The sequence below is a fragment of the Toxorhynchites rutilus genome, chromosome 3 (genome assembly GCF_029784135.1).
Source record: "Toxorhynchites rutilus septentrionalis strain SRP chromosome 3, ASM2978413v1, whole genome shotgun sequence".
NCBI lineage: Eukaryota > Metazoa > Arthropoda > Insecta > Diptera > Culicidae > Toxorhynchites > Toxorhynchites rutilus.
Window position 1 is genome coordinate 142,154,873 of NC_073746.1, and position 22,096 is coordinate 142,176,968.

Below are 22,096 nucleotides of genomic sequence, written 5' to 3' on the forward strand. Positions count from 1 at the left end.
TGGGGTGAGGTGGGCAGCTTGGTGAATATTGACGGAATCATGACGGCAGAGTCGTACTGCAACAACCTGCGTGATAATCTTGAGGTCTCTCTCATCAAGATAAGAAGCACCTCGATTTTAAATAGGTTAACGATCCGAAGCACACGGTCAAGGTAACAAAGTCATTCTTCCGGTCGTGTCGCATCGAACCTGTTTAACGACCCCCACAAAGCCCAGATCTTAACCCTATTGAAAACCAGTAGGCCGTCCACGGGTCGACAAAACCAGTGTCACCAATAAAAACAAATATATTGAAGCTCTGAAGCGCGCGTGGGAAGTACTGAAAAACCTTGTGGAGAGCATGCCGTAGCGATTACAAGTGGTCTTGAAGGCAAAATGAGGTCATATCAATTATTGGAATGTTCTTGTTTGCCTGCGCTTGAGCTTATTTGAAGCTTAATTTTCTGATATGGGTACTTTCTGACGTAGGACTACACTCTGTTCAACTTCTATAACACCAACCTGATTCTATTTCGTTACAAAACAAACAGTTAGAATTTCAACAAGATACATTCATACATTGTTGAATTGTTAACGAATATTTAACGTCAATTTCGTTCAAAAGAGTTGTTTGTTTATGATAATGATAATTTCAGCTGTCCAGTTTCTATAAGACCATTTCAAAATTCATAAGGATTATCAATGAAAAATTCACAAGGATCGGCTGATTTACATGTCAATAATTGGCAACCTTTCCATTTAGGCTAATAATCTGGAAAATTCGTGTTGGAATACTATTTACCAAATAATGGTGCCTGACCGAATTTCTCGATATTTTTCCATGTTTCCGAAATTACGACCTTGAGCTCTTCAATCATGATGTACCGTTTTCTCTCAGTGTAGATTCTGCGTACAAGGTTCCCCCTAAAATTTTCAACAGCATTTAAATCTGGAGAGTGAGCCGGCCAGTCCAAAAAATTAAGTTTTTGGTCCTTAATTCATTGCTTAGTTTCCTTGCTGATATGAATAGTAGCATTGTTTTGCTGGAATGTGAATTTTTTGTGACGATATCCACGCATACACGGTAGGAGAGAGGTTTCCAGAACATGTATATAATCCTTGAATGATATGAAAGCTGTCTTGAGCTTCCGGTTGCACAGAATCCCGCCCAAATTATGCACAAGCCTCCACCAAAATTCCTGGTTGAAAAATTCTGCTCCTTCTTCCGTAAATCACGCCAGTACCCATTGAAACCATGAGCACCATCCAAATTGAACTTTTTTTCGTCAGTGAAGATAACCTATACATTGAAGAACTTTTTGTTATGGTATATAGCAAAATGTATTCTTTTGGAAACATTCTTTGTCACAACATACCACGTCCCACTGTCGGTTCATGTGAGCTTTGGCAAAACTCAGACGTCTTCCGATGTGAGATGGTGTAAGATGAGGAAAAAACCCTTTCAAACCCCTTTTTATATGAGGATTTTTTACCAAAACTTGACGAATTATCACCCGAGTAACATTTAAATTGAAATATTGCTTTATTTGCATAAGCGATTTTGAGGTATTCGAATTTGGTCTAGCTATTTCCCGCTTATTCTGGTCAGAGAGCTTAGATTTACGTGGAGCTATCTCTCCTTCTTACCGTATCCTTGAGGATTCGTCAAATAATTGAGCATTGCTTGATGGGATCGTCCAATCCGATGAGAAATTTCTCTGATACCCACATTTTCTTGGTGAAATGCATCGATTTGTCTTTCTTTTCTCTCCGTGAACACTTTTCCCTTCGGCATTTTCCAGATTTATTGATGAAAACAACGAAAACAACGGAAAAATGTAACTGGTCTTATAGAAACTTGACACTTGGAAAATACAAACCTTTGGTTTACGCTCAGCGCTTGCACACACACACATATTAAAATCATGCAATGTATGGTAGTCACCAATACAAACACATTAGAATATAAGTTAGAGCATTGTTTATTTATAATGGCACAAAGCAAGATCATCACCTGGTCTTACAGAAGTTGGGCAGAGTGTACGTTTTACATGAAGGGTGCCAAATCAGAAAACAGGTCACGTTTTTATGAGGTAAAGTTAACGTAAATAACTATTTTTGCTGCAAACGGATTCTAACGAATTGCATACCAATCGAATCGATCGGAAAATTTCTAAGATTTGTTTGATATGCTATACCTTACAATATTCAGACTATGGGAATATGGTTTAAATTGATGAAAATTGGAAGCACTCCCATTTCCCCATACATTTGTTTTGTCCATTTGTATGTTTTCTCGAACAGGGGTTTCAATAACGGGCAACTTATGCAGCCGCTAGAATAGAATCAACGAAGGGTGATAACGAAAAGAGAATATTTGCGAAGTAAACTCCACGCTTTCATATTAGGTAAGCTGTCACTAGCGTATGTATATTGCATCTCCTGAGGATTTTTTTCAGAGACGAGAACATTCAGAGTTTAAAGTCTCTATAATTGAAAACCTGAACCTGAACCTGAAATTTCTCAGAATCTTTCTGTGCCCGAAACAACAAAGGTCGCTTATTCTGCTCGTTTTGTGTTTTATGATTCCCCTCGAGCTGGGAACGCTGGCGAATATTTCACATGAAGTGCATCTGGCATTGCAATTAACACAATCACCCGAGCCGTGGCAAAGCAGGCGAAAAAAGGAAAGAGTGCAAATGATTATAGGTCGCTTCTAGCCATCAGTGCTTGGCTTTGGGTGTGTTGCTTGTTTTCGTTGCGCGAAACTTAGAATTTGTACATTTCCTATACATGTGAATAGTACACCTTCCATACTTTTAGTTGATATTCGTATTTGCTCTCGTGCGCATCGGCTTTGTTCTTATGCAACAAGCTTCTAGCCTTGTTGACGATTTTGACCGAGAGTCGAGAAACGATTTTTCATAAACGGTCATTCTCGCGATGTTTCATTTTCATCGCTGCAACTGTGTGCATCTGTTAGACGCGTGTTTGATGCTTGTTGAATGGCGATGCACGGAAGATGCCTCTCGTTAGATACTCAGTGCAATGCGTGCATTGGTATAAAAAAACAAACTGCGACATATGACCAATTAGTGTATTGTTCTCGCAAAGGCAAGAAAGAATCTTTGCTTCTCGAAATGATTCTACAAAACCACGCAAGCCATTAAACCTTTTCAGGGTCCCCGAAACTTTTTACTGAAGAGTTATTTATGAAATTTCGACGTATTCGCAAATAATATCCGAAATGATAAACCAACAAATTAAAAAAACAAGATTGCGTAGTCCTATGTCCTAAGCGGCCGTGTCTCGGATACAGCCCCTCGAATTTTCGTCTCTGTTTTTTCTGGAATACAAATTGTTTTTGTTTTCTATAAGAAAAACTTTCATTTTTCTCAGTGCAGCATGAATGAAATTCAAAAATAGCATAAAACATAAGATTTTAGGAATGATTACGATTTGTTATTTGAACAAAGAAAAATTGAAGTGAAAAAAAATGAGTGAGCACTTTATTTTGTCAATCACTGTAGATAAAACTTCCTTGCAGTCCAACACTTTTCCATCTTTTCGACAACATGTCTGTAAAGTAACTCTGCCTTAATTATGAAGAAGATGAATTTCTCTCCGTTATGTTTCCATAATTGTATATACCGAAAATTCGTTTCGATTCAGAGAACAACTTTTTCCGTGTATTAATTTCATTTCGCCATAAAAGTATCATTTTTCGGCCAAATTACGTTCCACTATTTGATTGAATCACTAAGTAAATTAGGTGCTATCAGGCTTGCTCACAGTCGTCGAACAACGAAGTTTAAATGTGCAGAAAAACTTTCGACACGATAAAATACACACATTTCCCCTTCGGTCGTAGTTAGGTAATCTCTTTTAGTATCCGCAGTGTACGCATTGAGTTATCCGTCCGTTCGCTCATTGCGTCGACGATCCGGACGAAAATTGGCTCGGAAGTACGCCGCACTCGGACAGCGGGTTGAAGGTAATTCAATTTTCGGAAATGTTTTCGGCGTATGTATAATACGTTGTTTCGATTTACCCATTTGAGTCTCCTACCAGAAATCGGGAAAGGAAATCTGGAACCTACAGAAAACACTTCTCTTTATCGGCCGAACCGAGAACCGTCACAGCGCTCCGGCAGGATTCGTTCGGTGATGTTGGAAATATGAGATCTTCTTATTCCCATCAGATTTGGACAAGTTCATCACTCGCTCTCTCTCGCAGGCATTCGTCGTAACTCCAACGTGCCAAGGAATTATCATCGTTTATGAGCCCATTAGACGTTCGCCGTTCGTCAGTCTTCAGGATTAGATTTCTCCAGTTGAAAGAGTACAGTGTTCTTAAAACACCCCACCACGAAACGGGTGCTAGTGGAAAAAGCCGACAGTGGTACATAGAATCCACTAGAGTAGCAGAAGATAAAAGCTGGTAATCAAATTACTGTTAACCGAAATTTTCGATCCTCTTTGACAGCAGCAGCAGAAGGCAGACGTAAGTTGCCACTTCGTCTCCCACTCCCACATGCTGGTATCGGTGCTGTTGGGATGAGCCGAGGAGAGTTCGAAAGTCATCATTCTCACCGCAAGCGAAATTCATGTTCATCGAATTATTCGTTTAGCTCGGATCAATGAAGCAAATCCGTCAGCAGCTGCTGGAGTAGCCGGGGCAGAGGAATTCCTGACGCTAGACGGAAATGGCTGCACATTTCCAGTTCAATTAATGGCAGAAATGGGGAAATCTAATTATCCGCTGCTGATGCGTACACATATCCAACGAAATGTGCACATCAGGAAGATGTATTTACCCGATATCGGAAGCGGCTACTTTCATGTTCAATGGTGAGCTTATCTTCGATTTGTATGAGAAATTTTCGGAAATTTTCTAACGTATACAAAATAACATTTTTCGTTTTTCCACAAAAACGGAAGCATCGAAATATGACCAGAAAATTAACACCGTGCTCAACACGAGCAAACCACTTAGCAAATTAGTGACTAATTCATAAGTTTAACGTTGCACTAATGTAGTTAGAAAACAGATTATCTTGGGTAATTCTGCCCTCTCGGAGATGCGGATCAAGTTCCCCCTTGTGGTCTGCACGGGCGGAAATTTTGGTTAATCAAATCCGGTTCTCGCTTCACGTTGTCCATGACGAGCATCGGACCAAGTAATCGCCACTGGGAGAGCAGTGCCTCGACCTCAAGGGTTCTCCCAGTTGGGTGGATTTTGCAAACTGCTTTTCATGTCAGTAGCACCATGGACTGCATGGAAAATACATTCTCTCATCCTGAACGGATGTACCCGTTCTAAATGGGTAAATTTTGTGTGTATGTGCGTGTTTACCATGTGTAAAACCAAAATTAGTTTTTTTTAAAGGGCTCATAGCAAACACGAAAAAAATCTCAAAAAAGATATTTCATTAGATTGAACATGAACAAACTTATCGGACAATATAAATTGTAAGTTTTATGTGCTAGATAACAATACTTATTTTCTTAAGCACTGTTTTCTTAAGCACTGGTTTCTGTAAGGGAAATTTGGAAAATCGAAATTTTGTTTTCGATGCCAAATGTCTTAAAAATGTATAAAACGTCGAGATCTGGTGTTATCTTATGTTCATCAACATTGTTACAATTTCCTTATATCCCATCCTTCTCCTAAAAATATGTCACCCTTCTAAACTCGAGTACACCGCGAGTTTTCCACCTTACTAACCATAGATGTAAGAAGATTGTTTATATATATATATAGTTTTAAAATTATATTTAAGAATTCGGCTCCTTTAAACTTAAGTAACTGAGCCTGTAAAAATAAACGAATTAATAATAAAAAAACCCTCTACCGCCCAAGTTTTTCATTTATCTAAAAAAACCTACTCCACTTTTATCTCGAATTTCTGACTATCAACATAAAATACTCCTAGCAGAAAGCTGCCAGCATAAAAACAATGTGTATGTGTGATAGACGAAAATATTCTAAAGACGTTCTAGTGGGGGTGAACATTGAAAATGATGTCTGGATAATTTGGAAAGAGAATCCGCGAAGCCCGTCTAAAGGCGGGACTGGGCTGTAGAGGGTTAATGCATACGTTGAGACGGCAAAAGTTCCACAGGGAACGTTACGCCATTCAAGAAGAAGAAGTTTTTCAAAATGGTGGAAGTTCGGTCCATTTGATTTTCACGATTCTTTGTGTGGACACCGACTGGACAACATCGTTGCTGGACGAGCTGGACGGCGAGGGCCTTTCTCAAGGCAAGAGGGCGGAGGTGGTAGCGCTGGAGTAGAGTAATAGAGTAGAGTTGAGTTTTCAAAGGGCCTTTCTCAAGGCTAGAGACGAATGAACTGCAAAAGTTTAAAGTCTCTATAATACAAGACCTTCCTTCCTTCCATTTGATTTTGATGAAATAGTTTTTCTCAGATTGTCCACTAAATTTCCTGTCATCGTACGTAGGATTTTTTTTTATATTTTGAAAAATAAAGTTTTGGTGAATGGTTTTGTCTCGATTTTTGAGACAAAAACGCATTTTTTTTACAAAAAATATCGTCAAAAATCAATATTTTGAAAAAATACATCGTACGATGACAGGAAATATATCTAAGATTACGTAACAAATCATTGGTTGAAATCGATCCACTAGAAAAACTTCCACCAGTTTAGGGGAAGTGTGGGCAAAGTGGTCGCCCTTAGAATATGCCCATTTCCAGCGCCCACATACCGATTTAAATCCCGTTTTTCGAAGAATATTATAGTTCAACTCATTGTTTTCAAGATAGTGAACGGCTTTCACTATAAAAATTCAAAATACTACAATTTTCATCATTAGAAAAAAAGGTGAAAAATCGAACTTTTTTTTTGCTTGGAGGTAAAGTGGTCACCCATACATATCAAGCTAATTGGGATAGATTCATGCGTTTTTTCGTCCAAATTTGTTTAAATCATATTTGTTACAGTAGGTACATTTATGAAATAAGCTTGGCCTTTTCGCCTAGAGTCTCAATTTTAATTTTCTCTTGCATACAAAAACGTAGTAAGAAACTCATAACGTTCCGCATAATAAGGCTTGGTTTTATTTATCCAGGGTCAAAGCCACAAAAGTATCTTCTTCAAGAGCAGAATGTGATGAGGTATATCAGCTTGAGTAAACAGAACATTGTAGGTTGTTATTCACCTATAACCACTTTGCCCCCAAACATGAAAATAATTTATATGCTAATTAATCGCTGAGATTAAACAAAATATCTGTTCATCTCTCCTAGAATATGTGAGCAGTCGTCCAAACTGATGATTTGTCCAACATATCAGATTGAATAAACTAAATTTCATTAGAAATTCCTTTAGTTATTTGAAAATTTTCGGTGTATTAAGTATCAACCATAATGTAAAGCAAATTGATTTTTATAACTTTTTTGTCAAAAAGAGTTTTTGTGTATTCAGGGCACTTATTGGTAACCTTTCGGATTGATCATTCAATTTCCGTGAACTCGGGCATCGTTTCGTCACCATAATCGATGCCGTAATTCCACTGAACCAATATCTGAGGAGAGCCGCCACAGCCGAAAAATTTGCAAAGACCGACTATTGGCTGTGGAACTCAAGAAACTGTGAGAGCTGAAGGATGTTCCAAGAGTTGTTCCAGTCGTTCTCTGGAGGCGCTGAAATTGATGAATGTGGAAAAGGAATTGGACGATATCTAAAAGCTGACCATTCCTTTTTGATGCCAACATCTGCGTGTTTGTCCTACAATCCCTTGGACAGAACTAAGCGTGCATATACGTGCATTCCGCTGATTCTAGCTCCTTTTGTCATTTGAAAGCCTGAAAGTTGGTATTTTTTTCAGGCTAGGCTACTCTTGATTACCATCACTGTGTATTAGCGTGCCAATGAAAATGGCCATCTCGAATTTTCAAAGCGAACTTGATTAAAAATGATGATTCCCACGAAAAACTACCCTATGCAAAATATCAGCTCAATCGGACTTCATTTACTAGTGTCGCACAGCGGTCCAAGTTTGAGTTTTTTGAAAACCGAAAAATCACCCAAAGTAAAGGAAATCGGGGTTTTCGAAAAAAAAATTTGATGCCAAATGTCTTCAAATTGCATGAAACGTCGAGATCTAGGGTCATCTCGAAATTTTTTTTTGTCAAAAATCGACACACTGGGACGAGATAACAGTAAATCTCGACGTTTCATGCAACTCTAAGACCCTTGGGTGATTTTCCGATTTGCAGAAAACTAAAATTTTGAGATCTGCGACAATAGTAAATGAAGCCCGTATGAGCTAATATTTTGCAGAGGGTATTTTATCGTGCGAATCAACATTTCGTATGGAGTCCCGTATGAAAAATCGATATGAGGATTTTCGTTGACATCCAAAACCATATGTTTTGCCTCGTATTCCGAAAAAACGAAAAAACGTCCCAGAGTGTCGATTTTTGACAACATTTTTTTTTCGAGATGACACTATATCTTGACGTTTTATGCAATTTGAAGACATAGGGCAACACATTTTTTTTTCAAAAACCCCGATTTCCTTTATTCCCCCTTTGGGTGATTTTTTGGTTTTCAAAAAACTCAAACTTTGACTGCTGTGCGACACTAGTAAATGAAATCCGATTGAGCTGATATTTTGCATAGGGTAGTTTTTCGTGGGAATCAAAATTTTTAATCAAGTTCGCTTTGAAAATTCGAGGGTCACTTTTTTTTCATACATCCATTGGCACTCTTCTGTGTATATATGACTATCCTTCATCGCTATATATGGTAAAACAGGGGGAAAATTGCAATACTTACATGGATGGGTCGGTGCGAACGGGTACTCAAGCGTAGGTAACCGTGGCGGATGGGGTCCTGCAGGATGCAGTGATGGAGGACAGTGATAGCAAAACATTCCACGACCCGCTGTTGCGGAACCCAGCTGTAAAGAATAATGATAAATATGACTTAATATCGTTTCCACCGTATGCAAGATTTAAAAAAAATGTACAGGCCGGACTCGATTATTTACGGACTCGATTATTTACATACTCGATTATAGGTGATTGGATTACAGTAAAACCTGTTTTTGTGCGGTTTTTTAAGTCCCTATCTACCACACAAAAAAAGTTTTTTTCAAAATGTGTATCGAACACGATTTTTTAGAGCTACTGGTGATGTTTTGCACAATTTTTTTATGCGACTTTTTTGTGCGGTCTCTATCCCCCGCACAAAAAAGGTATGCCTGTATATACAATACAAAAGTTTGAAACAAATTTTTTTTTTTATATTTCAAATATGACCTATTTCAAGAAAAAAAATGTAACCTTTCAACGTTAAAGTAGATTTGAGTGGATATTATAAGTACAGTGTATTAAAAATCGTGATTTTTGAATTTCCACCAGGATTTTTTTTATCCAAAATATATTTTTTTATTATGGCTCATATGGCGTCAACCTGACGGGGCCGGGAGTTCAATATTTTGACAATTTTTGCCTTATAACTATGTTAGTAATATGTAACCGATTAATCGCGGTTGGGTCGAGGTTAGTATTACAAGTGTTTTCGTAATTGTGATGTTGCTGTCTCCAATGCTCTGTACGTGTGCCCGACACGGGATACTTTCTATTGGGATGCAGCTGACCATTAAGCAACGCCCCCCTAGTCTGTACCCCATATCTAGCGTGGTGCGTCTTCTCGACTCGAGGAATCCAGGATAGAATGGTCACTAGCCGGCGCAATCATCAGCTCGTGTAGAGTTGTCATGAGCGGTAAAACCTTTGGCTCTTGTTGAATCATCAGTGGACTGCACAACCTTTGGTCCGTGTATCTGTAAAGAGTGTGTGTATGTATTGCCGCGACTAAGTAAAAGTTTATAGATCGGATAGGAGGGATATGAAACAGGGACACAACGAAGGAATTCCCCGGAATCGAGCTATGAGAGGGAACCCATGCCAAGGTAATCCTGAATAATTTTTCGACCAAAACACCCAATAGATGTCTTATTCTTGTTAGGAAATAAGATATACAGGTGAACTTCGATATAACGTACATTTCACTTTCAAAATTGTGCGTTGTATCGAATTGTACGTTATATCGAAGCATAATAAAGTACTCACAAACGTAGCCTATAATACGTTATTGTGTTGCTGTTTTAGTAAAGTTAATGAATAACTTCAATCAGAAGACGAACCCAGCCTTTCTCATGATGTTTCCCTTCGTACTGTTGATTAAAGCTTGATTCATTTAGAATCCGGAATCACAAAACCAGCTGTATTTCGGAATTGATTGAAGGCACAAAACTTGTTTTAGCATCACAATATGGATAATTCACTGTTCTATCAGAAAAAAAGTATTGAAAAAAAATTTCCTTCACACTTTGGAAATGTGTACGTTATATCGAGGTAAAATGTACGTTGTATCGAGTGACGTTATATCGAGGGTACGTTATATCGAAGTTTCCCTGTACCAGGATTTGTTTATATCGATATTGTAGCGAAATTAACAAAGATAGAAATTGGATGTTAAAGAACAGATTGTAGAGCGAATAAAGGGCTTTAATTTGATTGCTAGAAACAATCAAGTTTAATATGAATTTTTAGAATAAAATTAATAATACCACATTGAAAATTCCCAACTTTCACGTTTTCACTTCCAACATATTATTTAAATCCACTAATTTAGATGTTCCACAATTATATCCTACATTAAATTTTCTCATCTTTCAAATGGAAGCAACAGAATCGTCTTCCGTAGCGTACTTTTGAATGTAGAGCTAGTTCGAGGCAACAGAGTCCTAAACAAAAAAAAAAGTTCTATAACTCTGGCATTGTTGAAATTTTAACATATACGTAGAAGGAGTTTTTTCATCAAATATGATCCTCTACAACATTCTAAGATATTCTGGATATTTTTTTTATGTGAGAAAGGTGTTTTCTGACATGAAGGGGATGAATTAAAAATCAAATTCTTCTTTTATATTCAAATGATGAAAAATATATGCTTAAAAAACGAAAAAAAAAGTTTTTTGACTTGATCATATACAAGATTCGATTATATACAATGAGAATAAATCCGAAACTGTATATAATCGAATCCGCGCTGTATTTATATGTATTGCTTCTAAGGAAACAAAAGTTTTGTATAGTTTCTCTAGCACCGCTCTGCGCACTTATTCAGTCTTTGTTCCCGGTCGGCCCGACCCGCGCTCTCTAGCGTTCAGCGTCGGTCGACGTGACAGCGTGAAATTCAATTAAAGTTAATTTAGATGAAATTGTTTGACTATAAACGATGTTAATAATGTATTCATAAATTAATTGTAATAAAAACTAATTTATCAGTCACTCGGCTGCTCGACGTCCGATCGAGGCTGTATGCGTATGTATATGAGCAAGCGAGTATACCATTAAACGGAATTAAATTAATCAAGACGAATGAGCTTTCTGCTGATGAATACTTTACACTACAGAACCAGAGGCCTCGGCGGCGACATTATCAACGCGTTGTTCCTCAATTGAATCAAATCGATTTGGTAGACTTCGGTCGGCCGGGCGCCTCCCGCGATGTTCTCATCACGCCACGTTGGTATTTCAAAGTTGATAATGCAGACTCATAACTTAACCCCTTCTTTTTTCAAGTCATTACTCACAATCTATGGTGGCGGCTAATTGAATTTGGCTCGGTGCTTGCAAACACACACAAAATTGGCCAGCTCGCCACGGCGAAGCGATGGCTTTGACAACATGTGATTAGCACTCGCTCTTTCCGCTTGGTCTTATCCGCGAATTTTCCGGGGAGGTTGGTAAGAATCCTCGAATGAAGGATCCCGTGCCATATGTCTACCACAGTCTGTTAGATGACATCATGCTCGTGTTAGGGATGCAAAACCTCGTGTACATATTTTGTATTTTTCCCGGTGGAAAGAACCAACCTAACATCTCTTAGCCTAAATACTCAGCCCGAGGAAGTGTTGAATACCAAATGGTTGCAAACACTTCAAAGCCACGCTTCGTGAGCGCAGCGTGTAAACATGAAGCAAACCGAATCAAGCAAATTTGTTCCTTCCTTATCGCGATCAACAGCAATATATTTTACCCCGGTCCTTTGTGCTTCGAGTGGCATGAAATGTTGTTCAGGGTTTAGAGGCTGCGGGTTTCTTTGTGTGTGTATGTGCGTTGTTTTTTTAATTTTTCGTAATTCGCTCTAATGAAATCACGCAATTTTCTTACTCATTTAATGAACTGGTTTTATTCGATTACTTCACACCGAGCGGCAACACATTTTTTTTGGCACGAGAAAATTGGGCTAAGTTTGTTTTAATGTGATCAGCGAGTTTTATACGTGTAATTTGGCTTTCCTGTTAATTTAGCTTATACTTGTTGAATTTCACGAAGTAACGTAAGGTTTATTTCAGACTTCAGTATTTGAATTTAGCTCTTTTTTGAATCAAATTCATAATGCAATGTATACTTTGGCAAATCCCAAGCGGAAACATTACGCGGAACACGATAGACCAGAAAATACCAAGCAAGGGACACTATTTAAAGTGTGGCAGAATGTCTTTAAAATGTCACAAAGTTGGTAGCATGAAAACATTCGTGCTTTCAGGAATAATATTCTTTGAGCAATGGTTGGAAACCTTAAAGACTAAGTTATTTTGAAAAGAGAATAATCTGCCATTGATAGTTTGAATGAAAACTTTGCTTTTGCGAATGGTAACAAAAAACATTGTGAATAACTCGTCTTGACTAAGTACTCTAGACATCAGACGGTGTCATATTTTATCGTGTACATCCATGGACTGCTATAGGGGTTTTAATTGTTCGGAACGAAGACGACCGCGATATGTTGAATACCGTCTCGCAAACCCCAGTAAATAAGATCAGAAGGCAGCGATAAATTTCGAGTGAAAATACCGTTTAAGTGGGAGATCTCTGAGTGGGTTTCATAAGGGCTCGGGATATGTGAGTAAAATCACAGGAAAGGAGCGAAAGAAAACACTTCAGCTTTAAATTTCCGAATAATCTGTTCTTTTTATTCTCCGCTGAATGGAAATATTTTCAGCCCCACTTGAAGAGTGCGAAGAGCTTTGCACGAGTTGGATGGACCGTATGTACGGCCTGACCTAGCATATGACGTACAACCTAAATTTCCGTACATTTCGACTCATTTTTTTGTCGAACAAACAATTCAAATTTCACACAAACAATAGTCACAAGAATCAGTGCACAATGCAAAGTGCTCGCTCAAATTCATCCGCCCAGCCAGTCAGTCCCCAATTAGGTGGTGCGATAATTGACCACGCCAAAATATTTGCGCATTCACCGTCGTAAATTCATTTAAGTGCGAAATTGTGATGAGGAAGTGGGTCTAGAAAGAGATCGGACGACTGCGGAGTGAGGAAACTAGTTTAAAACAAAATATCCAACCAAACGTTTATTAAATTAGATCTCATTGAATTGAATTAAGTTAATAATTCAAATTCATCTGCATATGTATCACCGTCATCACTAGGGATATGACGGGGCGTCGGCGATATTTGTGAGCTGCCAGCTTCAATTTCAGTCCCGAGCTGCGCAAAATTTGCTGCGTCCACTTCGGGTCCGAATGTATTGTTTCGAGTTCAAGCGGAGCGGAGGCTGGAGTGAGGGACGCCAGATAGACAGTGCAATTCCGGGCCGCATAAAATCACTTGTCCACTGCTCAGTGGCCTCGAGGTACGAGATACGGCCGCGAAACCGAATGAAATGTGCCATCCGGACGGCATCATAATGATGGCTCCAGTGCACCGATAATTTGCCAACACATTTCAATATTGTTTTCCGCAGATTCCCGACCCGATGAAGGCAGCTCCCAAGTGCAATAAAATTTAATAAACTGTTTGAAGTTCTGCACAATTTATAATTAGAGTGGGAGTACGAACGACGGCCGGACGGAGGCTAATCCTTTCCGTGAAGTTATGACCCGCTTTTCGTCGGCTGCTTTCAATGTATGGAGAGGGATCAGTTGAAATCAAGTTTCCGTTTGTTGCGGGATATTCCGCTGGTTAGGTAAGGTTATGTTGCCGTCTCGCACCGTAATGCGCTTGGGGTTCGATTTTAATCTGTTTAATTTGTCTATTTTCAGATTTGGGAAACGGGTCTATTGCAGAGTATATATGTATCATTGCTACGCTAGGCATGCATTTTTCACCTGAATCGTGCGTCGTCAAATTTGGGCGACATTCGTAGGTTGACGAAAGCGTGCATCGGAAAATCATCAATTTTAAATTGGCTGCAATCTAACTACGTTCCACTGCTACCGCTAAAGCGATTTGTGCGGCAGTATACTGGCAATATAAGGTTTTCTGTTGATTCAACATTTCAATACTTCTACTATCGGCCTACGTGTGGTTTATGAAAAAAGTATTTCACGTTTTTATTGGCTATTGAATAAAAAAGCGACGTTTAGAATATGTGTTAGTTTGAATACAATCCTGAAGTAGCACTGGATGTATGAGAATGATGAAAAACTTTGAAATACCCAAACATTATAAATATACTGGAAAATATTATAAATCTTTAATAGAACTTTTGATAAAGAATTTTCTTCAGTTGTTATTTTGATATTTTTGATGAAATCCAAACGAACTGATTCTGTTGCAGTCCCGGAAATTCATCACCACCTGAGAATTTTTAAATAGAACCAAGTCTAAAATCGTTCCTAATGATCGGCGTTCATACACAATCTGCTGAGCATAATTTAGATTTCAAATAATAATTTTCAAATAAAATTTTCGTTCCAAGGCATTACAAGAGAATTTACAACCTGGAGAGTTCAACCCGAAGTATTGAAATGTTGAATCAACAGAAAAACCTTAAAAACACGATCGAAATACACAAATTCAACCGTTTCTGTATACTTGACAAATTTTACCAGGATTTTTACGTTAGGTACATACGGTTCAACAATAAAAGGAGATGATACAATAAAAAATCCAAGTCGAGCCGTACTTTTCGAGATAAAGGGGGTGTTCAAATCACCCCCGGTATGCAACGTGCTTTACGACCTATTCTTACACTTACCGAATATATTGGGTTGGGAAATAAGTTCATAGCATTTTATATGTCTTTTTATTTTACAACGATTTGTTTGCTGTTTGGCAAAGGGTAAGTATTCATTCGATAGAAATCATTCTACTCTACACAACAATGTTAATTGTATTTGCATGAGAGAGAAATTATGAAGACCTTTAAAATGGCAACAAATGAAACAGCAAAATGGACCAAATCGGACGGCCGTAACAAATAACTTCAAACGAGTTTTTCTCGAAACTAGTTTTATTTACACCATATATACACCAGGTACAAGACATCTCAAGTTCTACTTTTTTTGACGTAGGACTACGTCTTTCATTTCTATGCCGGGGTGTAAAATCAAAGTTTCGAAAACGAAAGCGTTACGCCGGAGACCGAGATTTTGAGCGTTAATAGCTCCTAAACAACTGAACGAAATGGTATGATAAACACTTCATTCGAAAGATAAAATGTCTACGCGTTCTATACTTGTTACTTTTTGATTCAAAAACTTGTTTCAATAGTCTTAAAATTGCTTTCAAAACAGGCTATTGAAATCACCAATCGGTATATAAGCGAGCGCCGCTCGGAAATCCACTCAGTTCTAATTGAACAGCGATTGGAGAATGTTGTCGCTGTTGTGGTGAAGCTCTTCGTTTATCATGAAAGCGCGGACGAACGGTGTCACCAAGAGCCTGTTTGTGCACCTTAGGCCAGAAGGGAATCCATCAGGAGGAGAGTGATGCCACAAACGGTTCCCCGGGATGATCTCGAAGCAGCCGAGATCTGCCCGCAAACAAACGCAAGCAGTTTGTTTGAAACTGTGAGGGAGCACAGAGAAGCCGATCCTTCAGGAGAAGAGAAGGTGACCATCGAAGCAGCCGCTACACACACACATACACGCACGGAATTCTTTCCGTTTGGATGCCATTCAGCATCGAGAAAGATCCGGAAAATAATCTGCCTGCCAGTTCCTCTGGGAATTTAAAAATACATTCATGTGAAAGAGTTTACTTTAATGTTTTCTATCCATCTAACACTGTGACCAAATATGTTTCAATCAAGTGCTATTAACAGGTGGTTATCGAATTAGCATTAACCACTGGTGGGCTTCCAGTATCGAGGAAAATGTGGAAATATCTAATCATTACTGAAAATAATCTGCCAGTTCCACTATGAATTTAAAAATACATTCATGTGAAAGAGTTTACTTTAATGTTTTCTATCCATGTAACACTGTGACCAAATACATTTGGTTTTGTGATTTTTCAATCAATCGCAATTAACAGGATAGCTTCTGAAGATTATTCTTCCTCACCAGTAGGATATTTCCGTATCCAATATTGTATGCGCACGCAATCGATTATTGCTCAGTCGCCGAAAGTTCCGAGCTCAGAGAGTTCATTCCCCTCTAGTTTGCCTTCCAAATTGCCTTCGTAAACCACACCTTCTCTCGATTCAATCACGCACAAAAAGCATACTTAAGCGATATTCTGGTGGTGAGACGCATTCATTTTTCGTGAGGACATCGACAAGACAACATCGATGCTAAGGGTGCCTGACGGCGAAGGATCGAGATCTGCCCGCAAACAAACGCAAGCAGTTTGTTTGAAACTGTGAGGGAGCACAGAGAAGCCGATCCTTCAGGAGAAGAGAAGGTGACCATCGAAGCAGCCGCTACCCACACACATACACGCACGGAATTCTTTCCGTTTGGATGCCATTCAGCATCGAGAAAGATTCGGAAAATAATCTGCCAGTTCCTCTGGGAATTTAAAAATACATTCATGTGAAAGAGTTTACTTTAATGTTTTCTATCCAAGTAACACTGTGTCCAAATATGTTTCAATCAAGTGCTATTAACAGGTGGTTATCGAGTTAGCATTTAGCCCACCAGTGGCTTCCAGTATCGAGGAAAATGTGGAAATATCTAATCGTTACTGAAAATAATCTGCCAGTTCCTCTGGGAATTTAAAAATACATTCATGTGAAAGAGTTTATTTGAATGTTTTCTATCCATAAAATATCCATGTAATACATTTGGTTTTGTGATTTGTCAATCAAGTGCAGTTAGCAGGAAATCTTCTGAAGATTATTCTTCAGAACAAGGTTTTTCGTATCCTATATTGGATGCATAAAACCTTGTGCCTCCAACGTGTAACGCTCTCGTTTTTGAAGTCCCCCAAATATTCATTTATTCATTCATTCAGAAAGGATTTAGATTCAACTTCAAACAAATGATTTCCAAATCAACGATCAACAAAATCCTACGTCACCCTTGCGGTTATACCATAGATATAACCCACTTCCTGTTTTTTTTACGGTTCTACTGAACCAATTTATGTCGAATTTATATGAATACAATTTTTATGCATCTCTCTATCGCATGAACCTAATAAAAGACAATTATTTTTTAGTTTTACCATTTTAAAAAAATCCGGAAACGTAAGAAAATACGTTATAAACAGCTTTTATTCTTCAAATGGGTGCCATTTTGTCAAAAAACATGTTTTTGACTTGTACGAGGTTCATGCAATAGCGGCATCTTTACTGATCCAGACTCTGTTCGATTTTTTTGTTTCAAATAATCAGAAGGGCTGGAATCGTGTACGCTATGGCACAACTTTTTCTTGAGCCCTCTCAGTTCATCAGCTTGTAACTATTCTGAAAAAAATGTGTTTATTTGTAAAAAGATAGATCAACAAAAAATGATATAGTGGATAGTAAAATTTTTCTTTGTTTTCTTTGTAAATTCAATAACTTCTACAAAAGTTAACCGATTTTTATTTTTAAAAAACTAAAATAAAGCTTTGTTTAGGACATTTTCGATGTGACCACCCCTTTTTCGATAACGCGTTTTAAATGGTGAACAAAATTTTCCATGCACATGCAGAATATTATCGTCCCGAATGCAGTGTTACCATCGACGGAGCGAAAAAAAAAATTATGAGCAGCTATTCGATTTTTTTTGCGGGATTGTTTAATCTGAAAGACCCTGTTTTTTTGTCTTATTTGACGAAACCGTTCGGTATTACATAAGATACATAAGGCTTCAATTGGGATATTGCCTGGTAGAATACAAGCACAGTTAGAAATGTCTGATTTTTCAAATTGACATTTCATCACTGCCGTTCTACACACAAACTCAACAAAAAAATTAGAGGAACAGAGTGCGAAGTCGGAAATTTTAAGTCATTTTTGACATGCTGTAGCTTCGTGAAAAATCAACACATATCCATGGGATGCGCATCATTTTGAAGCTGCAACTTCCAGGTATCAGAATACTTTACGTACATATTTTTATCTTAATGGGTGTAGGTGTAGTGGGCAACAATATCGGGAATAAATGAAAAAATCGATTTTTCTTTGTTTTTTCAAGAATATTCTGGACTAACACAATTTTTTGCTAACCAGCTCAACAGCAAATCCAAAAAAAAAAACGGCTGAACGTATCAATAGGAAACGTTCACGGATGCTTAGGGAATACACTAGGCTTAAAAATTTGCCTGCAAATATTAGAACTTACTGCGATATTTGCAGAACTACAGTGGATTTTGTAAAGCACTAAAAACTAGAATTGGGTTATATCTTTGATATAACCGCAAGGTGGACGTAGGACTAACTTTGACTTAGCAATCAATAAGTAACAAGCATATAAATCTTAGACGTTTCATCTTTCGAATAAAGTGATTATCATACCACTTCGTTTAGCCGGAAAAGAATTATCAACGTTCAAAGGAGGAATCGATTCCTCCTCGGAAATACCCAGCACAAATAGTGCCCACTCCCCAAGCCTCAATATGTGGAATCATTGATCCGGAGCAGGATTATTAACGCTTGAGAAGGAATTTCGTTCAGTTGTTTAGGAGCTATTAACGCTCAAAATCTCGTTCTCCGGCGTAACGCTTTCGTTTTCGAAAGTTTGAACTTACACCCTAGAATAGAGATGAAAGACGTAGTCCTACGTCAAAAAATTTGTTTTTGGCACTTTTTGGAACACAATAACGCAATTAACAAATGAATCTTACTTAAATTACATAGAAAATTACATTGGAAACCGGTCAAAAAGTAAAACCATTTTTATGATTTTTTGAAGCATACTAGAACTGCCAAACTTGCGTAGTAGCATGCTATAAATTACTATTAGAATTGGCCATAATTTTGATATTTATCATCCATGTTCCATATAGAAAGCACTTCTCAATTTAAAAAATACATATAATGGAATTATGTAGGGGAAGGTGACTCTGACCCCGCCCCCTAGATTGCAACAGCCATTTATCACATAAAATTCTCGTTTTTTGGCAACTTCGACAGTGAAATGAATACTAATAAAGGGTGTGTCACATCAAATTGCATCACGGAAAAAACGCTGTAGAAATTCGCCCAGTAGACCGATCCTTTTGAAAATTTTAGACAGTAAAATAAAAACTATTAAACAATTTTTGGCATTTTCCATTTTTCATACTTCGAGCCCAAGCCCGTATGCTCGCACCTTCCTCTTTAGCCCGTCCATAAGGTTCTGTACAACGTCAGGTTGTAGTTTTTTTTTAACAGAAATCCATTTTCTCTTGAAGTCTGCCTCCGATTTGACAACTTTTGGGTTCTTCCGGAGGGCCTGCTTCATAATCGCCCAATATTTCTTTATTGGGCGAAGCTCCGGCGCGTTGGGCGGGTTCATTTCCTTTGGCACGAAGGTGACCCCGTTGGCTTCGTACCACTCCAACACGTCGTTTGAATAGTGGCACGAAACGAGATCCGGCCAGAAGGTGGTCGGGCCCTCGTGCTGCTTCAACAGTGGTCGTAAGCGCTTCTGTAGGCACTCCTTAAGGTAAACCTGCCCGTTTACCGTGCCGGTCATCACGAAGGGGGCGCTCCGCTTTCCGCAAGAGCAGATCGCTTGCCACACCATGTACTTTTTGGCAAACTTGGATAGTTTCTGATTGCGAATCTCCTCCGGAACGCTGAATTTGTCCTCTTCGGAGAAGAACAACAGGCCCGGCAGCTGACGAAAGTCCGCTTTGACGTTGGTTTCGTCGTCCATTACCAGGCAGTGCGGCTTCGTCAGCATTTCGGTGTACAGCTTCCGGGCTCGCGTCTTCCCCACTATGTTTTGCCTTTCGTCGCGGTTAGGAGCCTTCTGAACCTTGTATGTACGCAGGCCCTCCCGCTGCTTGGTCCGCTGGACGAATGAACTTGACAAATTCAGCTTATTGGCGACATCCCGGACCGAACTTCTCGGAACACGTCTAAACTGCTTAATTACGCGCTTGTGATCTTTTTCACTGACGGAGCATCAATTTTTGCCGTTCTTCACCTTCCGGTCGATGGTTAGGTTCTCGAAGTATCGTTTTAGTACTCTGCTGACCGTGGATTGGACGATTCCCAGCATCTTACCGATATCCCGATGTGACAACTCCGGATTCTCGAAATGAGTGCACAGGATTAATTCACGACGCTCTTTTTCGTTCGACGACATTTTTCCAAATTTTCGAAAAATTGACAGTGAAGCATGGCCAACGTGATCTATACACTCTTATCTGATTATAAGCGAAAGCTGAAGATATAATTCCTAAAAATTAAATTTACACAGCGTTTTTCCCGTGATGCAATTTGATGTGACACACCCTTTAACTATGTTTTATACTGGCCGGTGTGGTTCATGAGTGCTAAAAAAGGGGAAAACAGAAAATAAACCGGAAGTCCTATAGTTCGACACCTTAAAAAATGCTGGTCTTAAACCGACCAGCGGATTGCTGCAGTGAATCTACTCCCGATTGGTCGGAAATACACCCTGAATTATATAGGTACTGGGCCTGTTCACGAACGTCACTTCACGGTGAAAACGAAATGAATTGTATGCTATTTGTATGCGTTTTATTCCGTTTTCACCGTGAAGTGACGTTCGTAATCAGGCCCACTGGGTGAAAATAACTGATGAATGGAAAATGTAATTTTGTTTTGACTTCCGGTTTGCTGATCATGACCAACGATGCTGGATACCCTCTAAATAATGGGTATTGGATGAAAGGACTATAAAAGCGGAAGACGAGTATCGTATGCCGATGCCATTTTGGAAACGAAGATAGTCCCCCTTATTCCACGCGGCGAGTGACGTGAGCTAGCAAAGTCTCTCGCTTCATTGTGGAAGCTTCCTTACTTTTCAACTTCTTTTTGATACCCGAGTCGATAACATATGAGGACACGACTTCAAATCTCACCTAGTGACAAACTATAGTCACGCAATTCGCCTACGCAATTCGCAATTCGACTCGAGCAATCTCACCTCATTCGCCGCGCGGAATGAAGGGGAGTGGCTTCCGGTTGATTGGAAACGGCACTAATAGTCCGGAAATGAAGTTAGGGGAGTTAAGTTAGGTGAAGAAAGTGTTAGGGTATTTAGGTTAGGTTAGGAAGCTGAAATTTTTAGGTTATTTTTAAATTGTTTTAACTTGGTTATTCGGGAACAGTTTAGGAACGAAAGTTGTGAATCGTTCATTTCGGGGGTACGCATAGCATTTTGTATTTCTGGTATAATTTGCGATAGAGTTCTCCTCTTATTAACTTCAAACTTTGATCGATTAGCTAGAAAAGAGCAATTTTTCAATATGAAACGCAATTTTTTCAATATGAAACGTTCATAGTGGTTTAGGGGATATACTCGGCAAAAAAATTGCCTGCAAACATCAGAACTTACTGCAACATTTGCAGAATTACAACACGTTTTTAGAAATCAACAACAATATATCTTCGTAAATAATTTACGCCCATTTTCCATTTGCGGTGCGATAATTATTTATTGAAATAATTATTATCAAACACGAAGAGAAAATTTTTCATTCAAACAAAAATATCTCCGTACTGAAAGGTCCTTTTTTCATTCTGGTCCTACAGGAACGTTATAGTCTTTCTAATGGAAGTCGATTGATAAGTTTTAATGGATTTGCTATTGATTTAGCTGGCAAAAAAAATTGTTGGTCTGTAAAATCTTAAAAGAAAAGAGATCGATTGTTAATTTCTTCCCGATATATCTGTCCACTACATCTACACACACCAAGATAAAACAATATATATAATA

The 22,096-nt window shown here is 38.6% G+C and overlaps 1 protein-coding gene across 2 annotated transcripts in view; it reads right to left on the reverse strand.

The window, feature by feature from the left end:
- Positions 1-22,096, reverse strand: part of LOC129778731 (diencephalon/mesencephalon homeobox protein 1) — a 72,738-nt gene that overhangs the window by 33,700 nt on the left and 16,942 nt on the right. For both annotated transcript variants that reach the window (XM_055785811.1, XM_055785812.1), the window contains exon 2: positions 8,783-8,906. In XM_055785811.1, coding sequence (XP_055641786.1) covers positions 8,783-8,879 — 97 coding nt within the window. In that variant the 5' untranslated portion in view covers positions 8,880-8,906. The remainder of the gene's footprint in view (positions 1-8,782; positions 8,907-22,096) is intronic.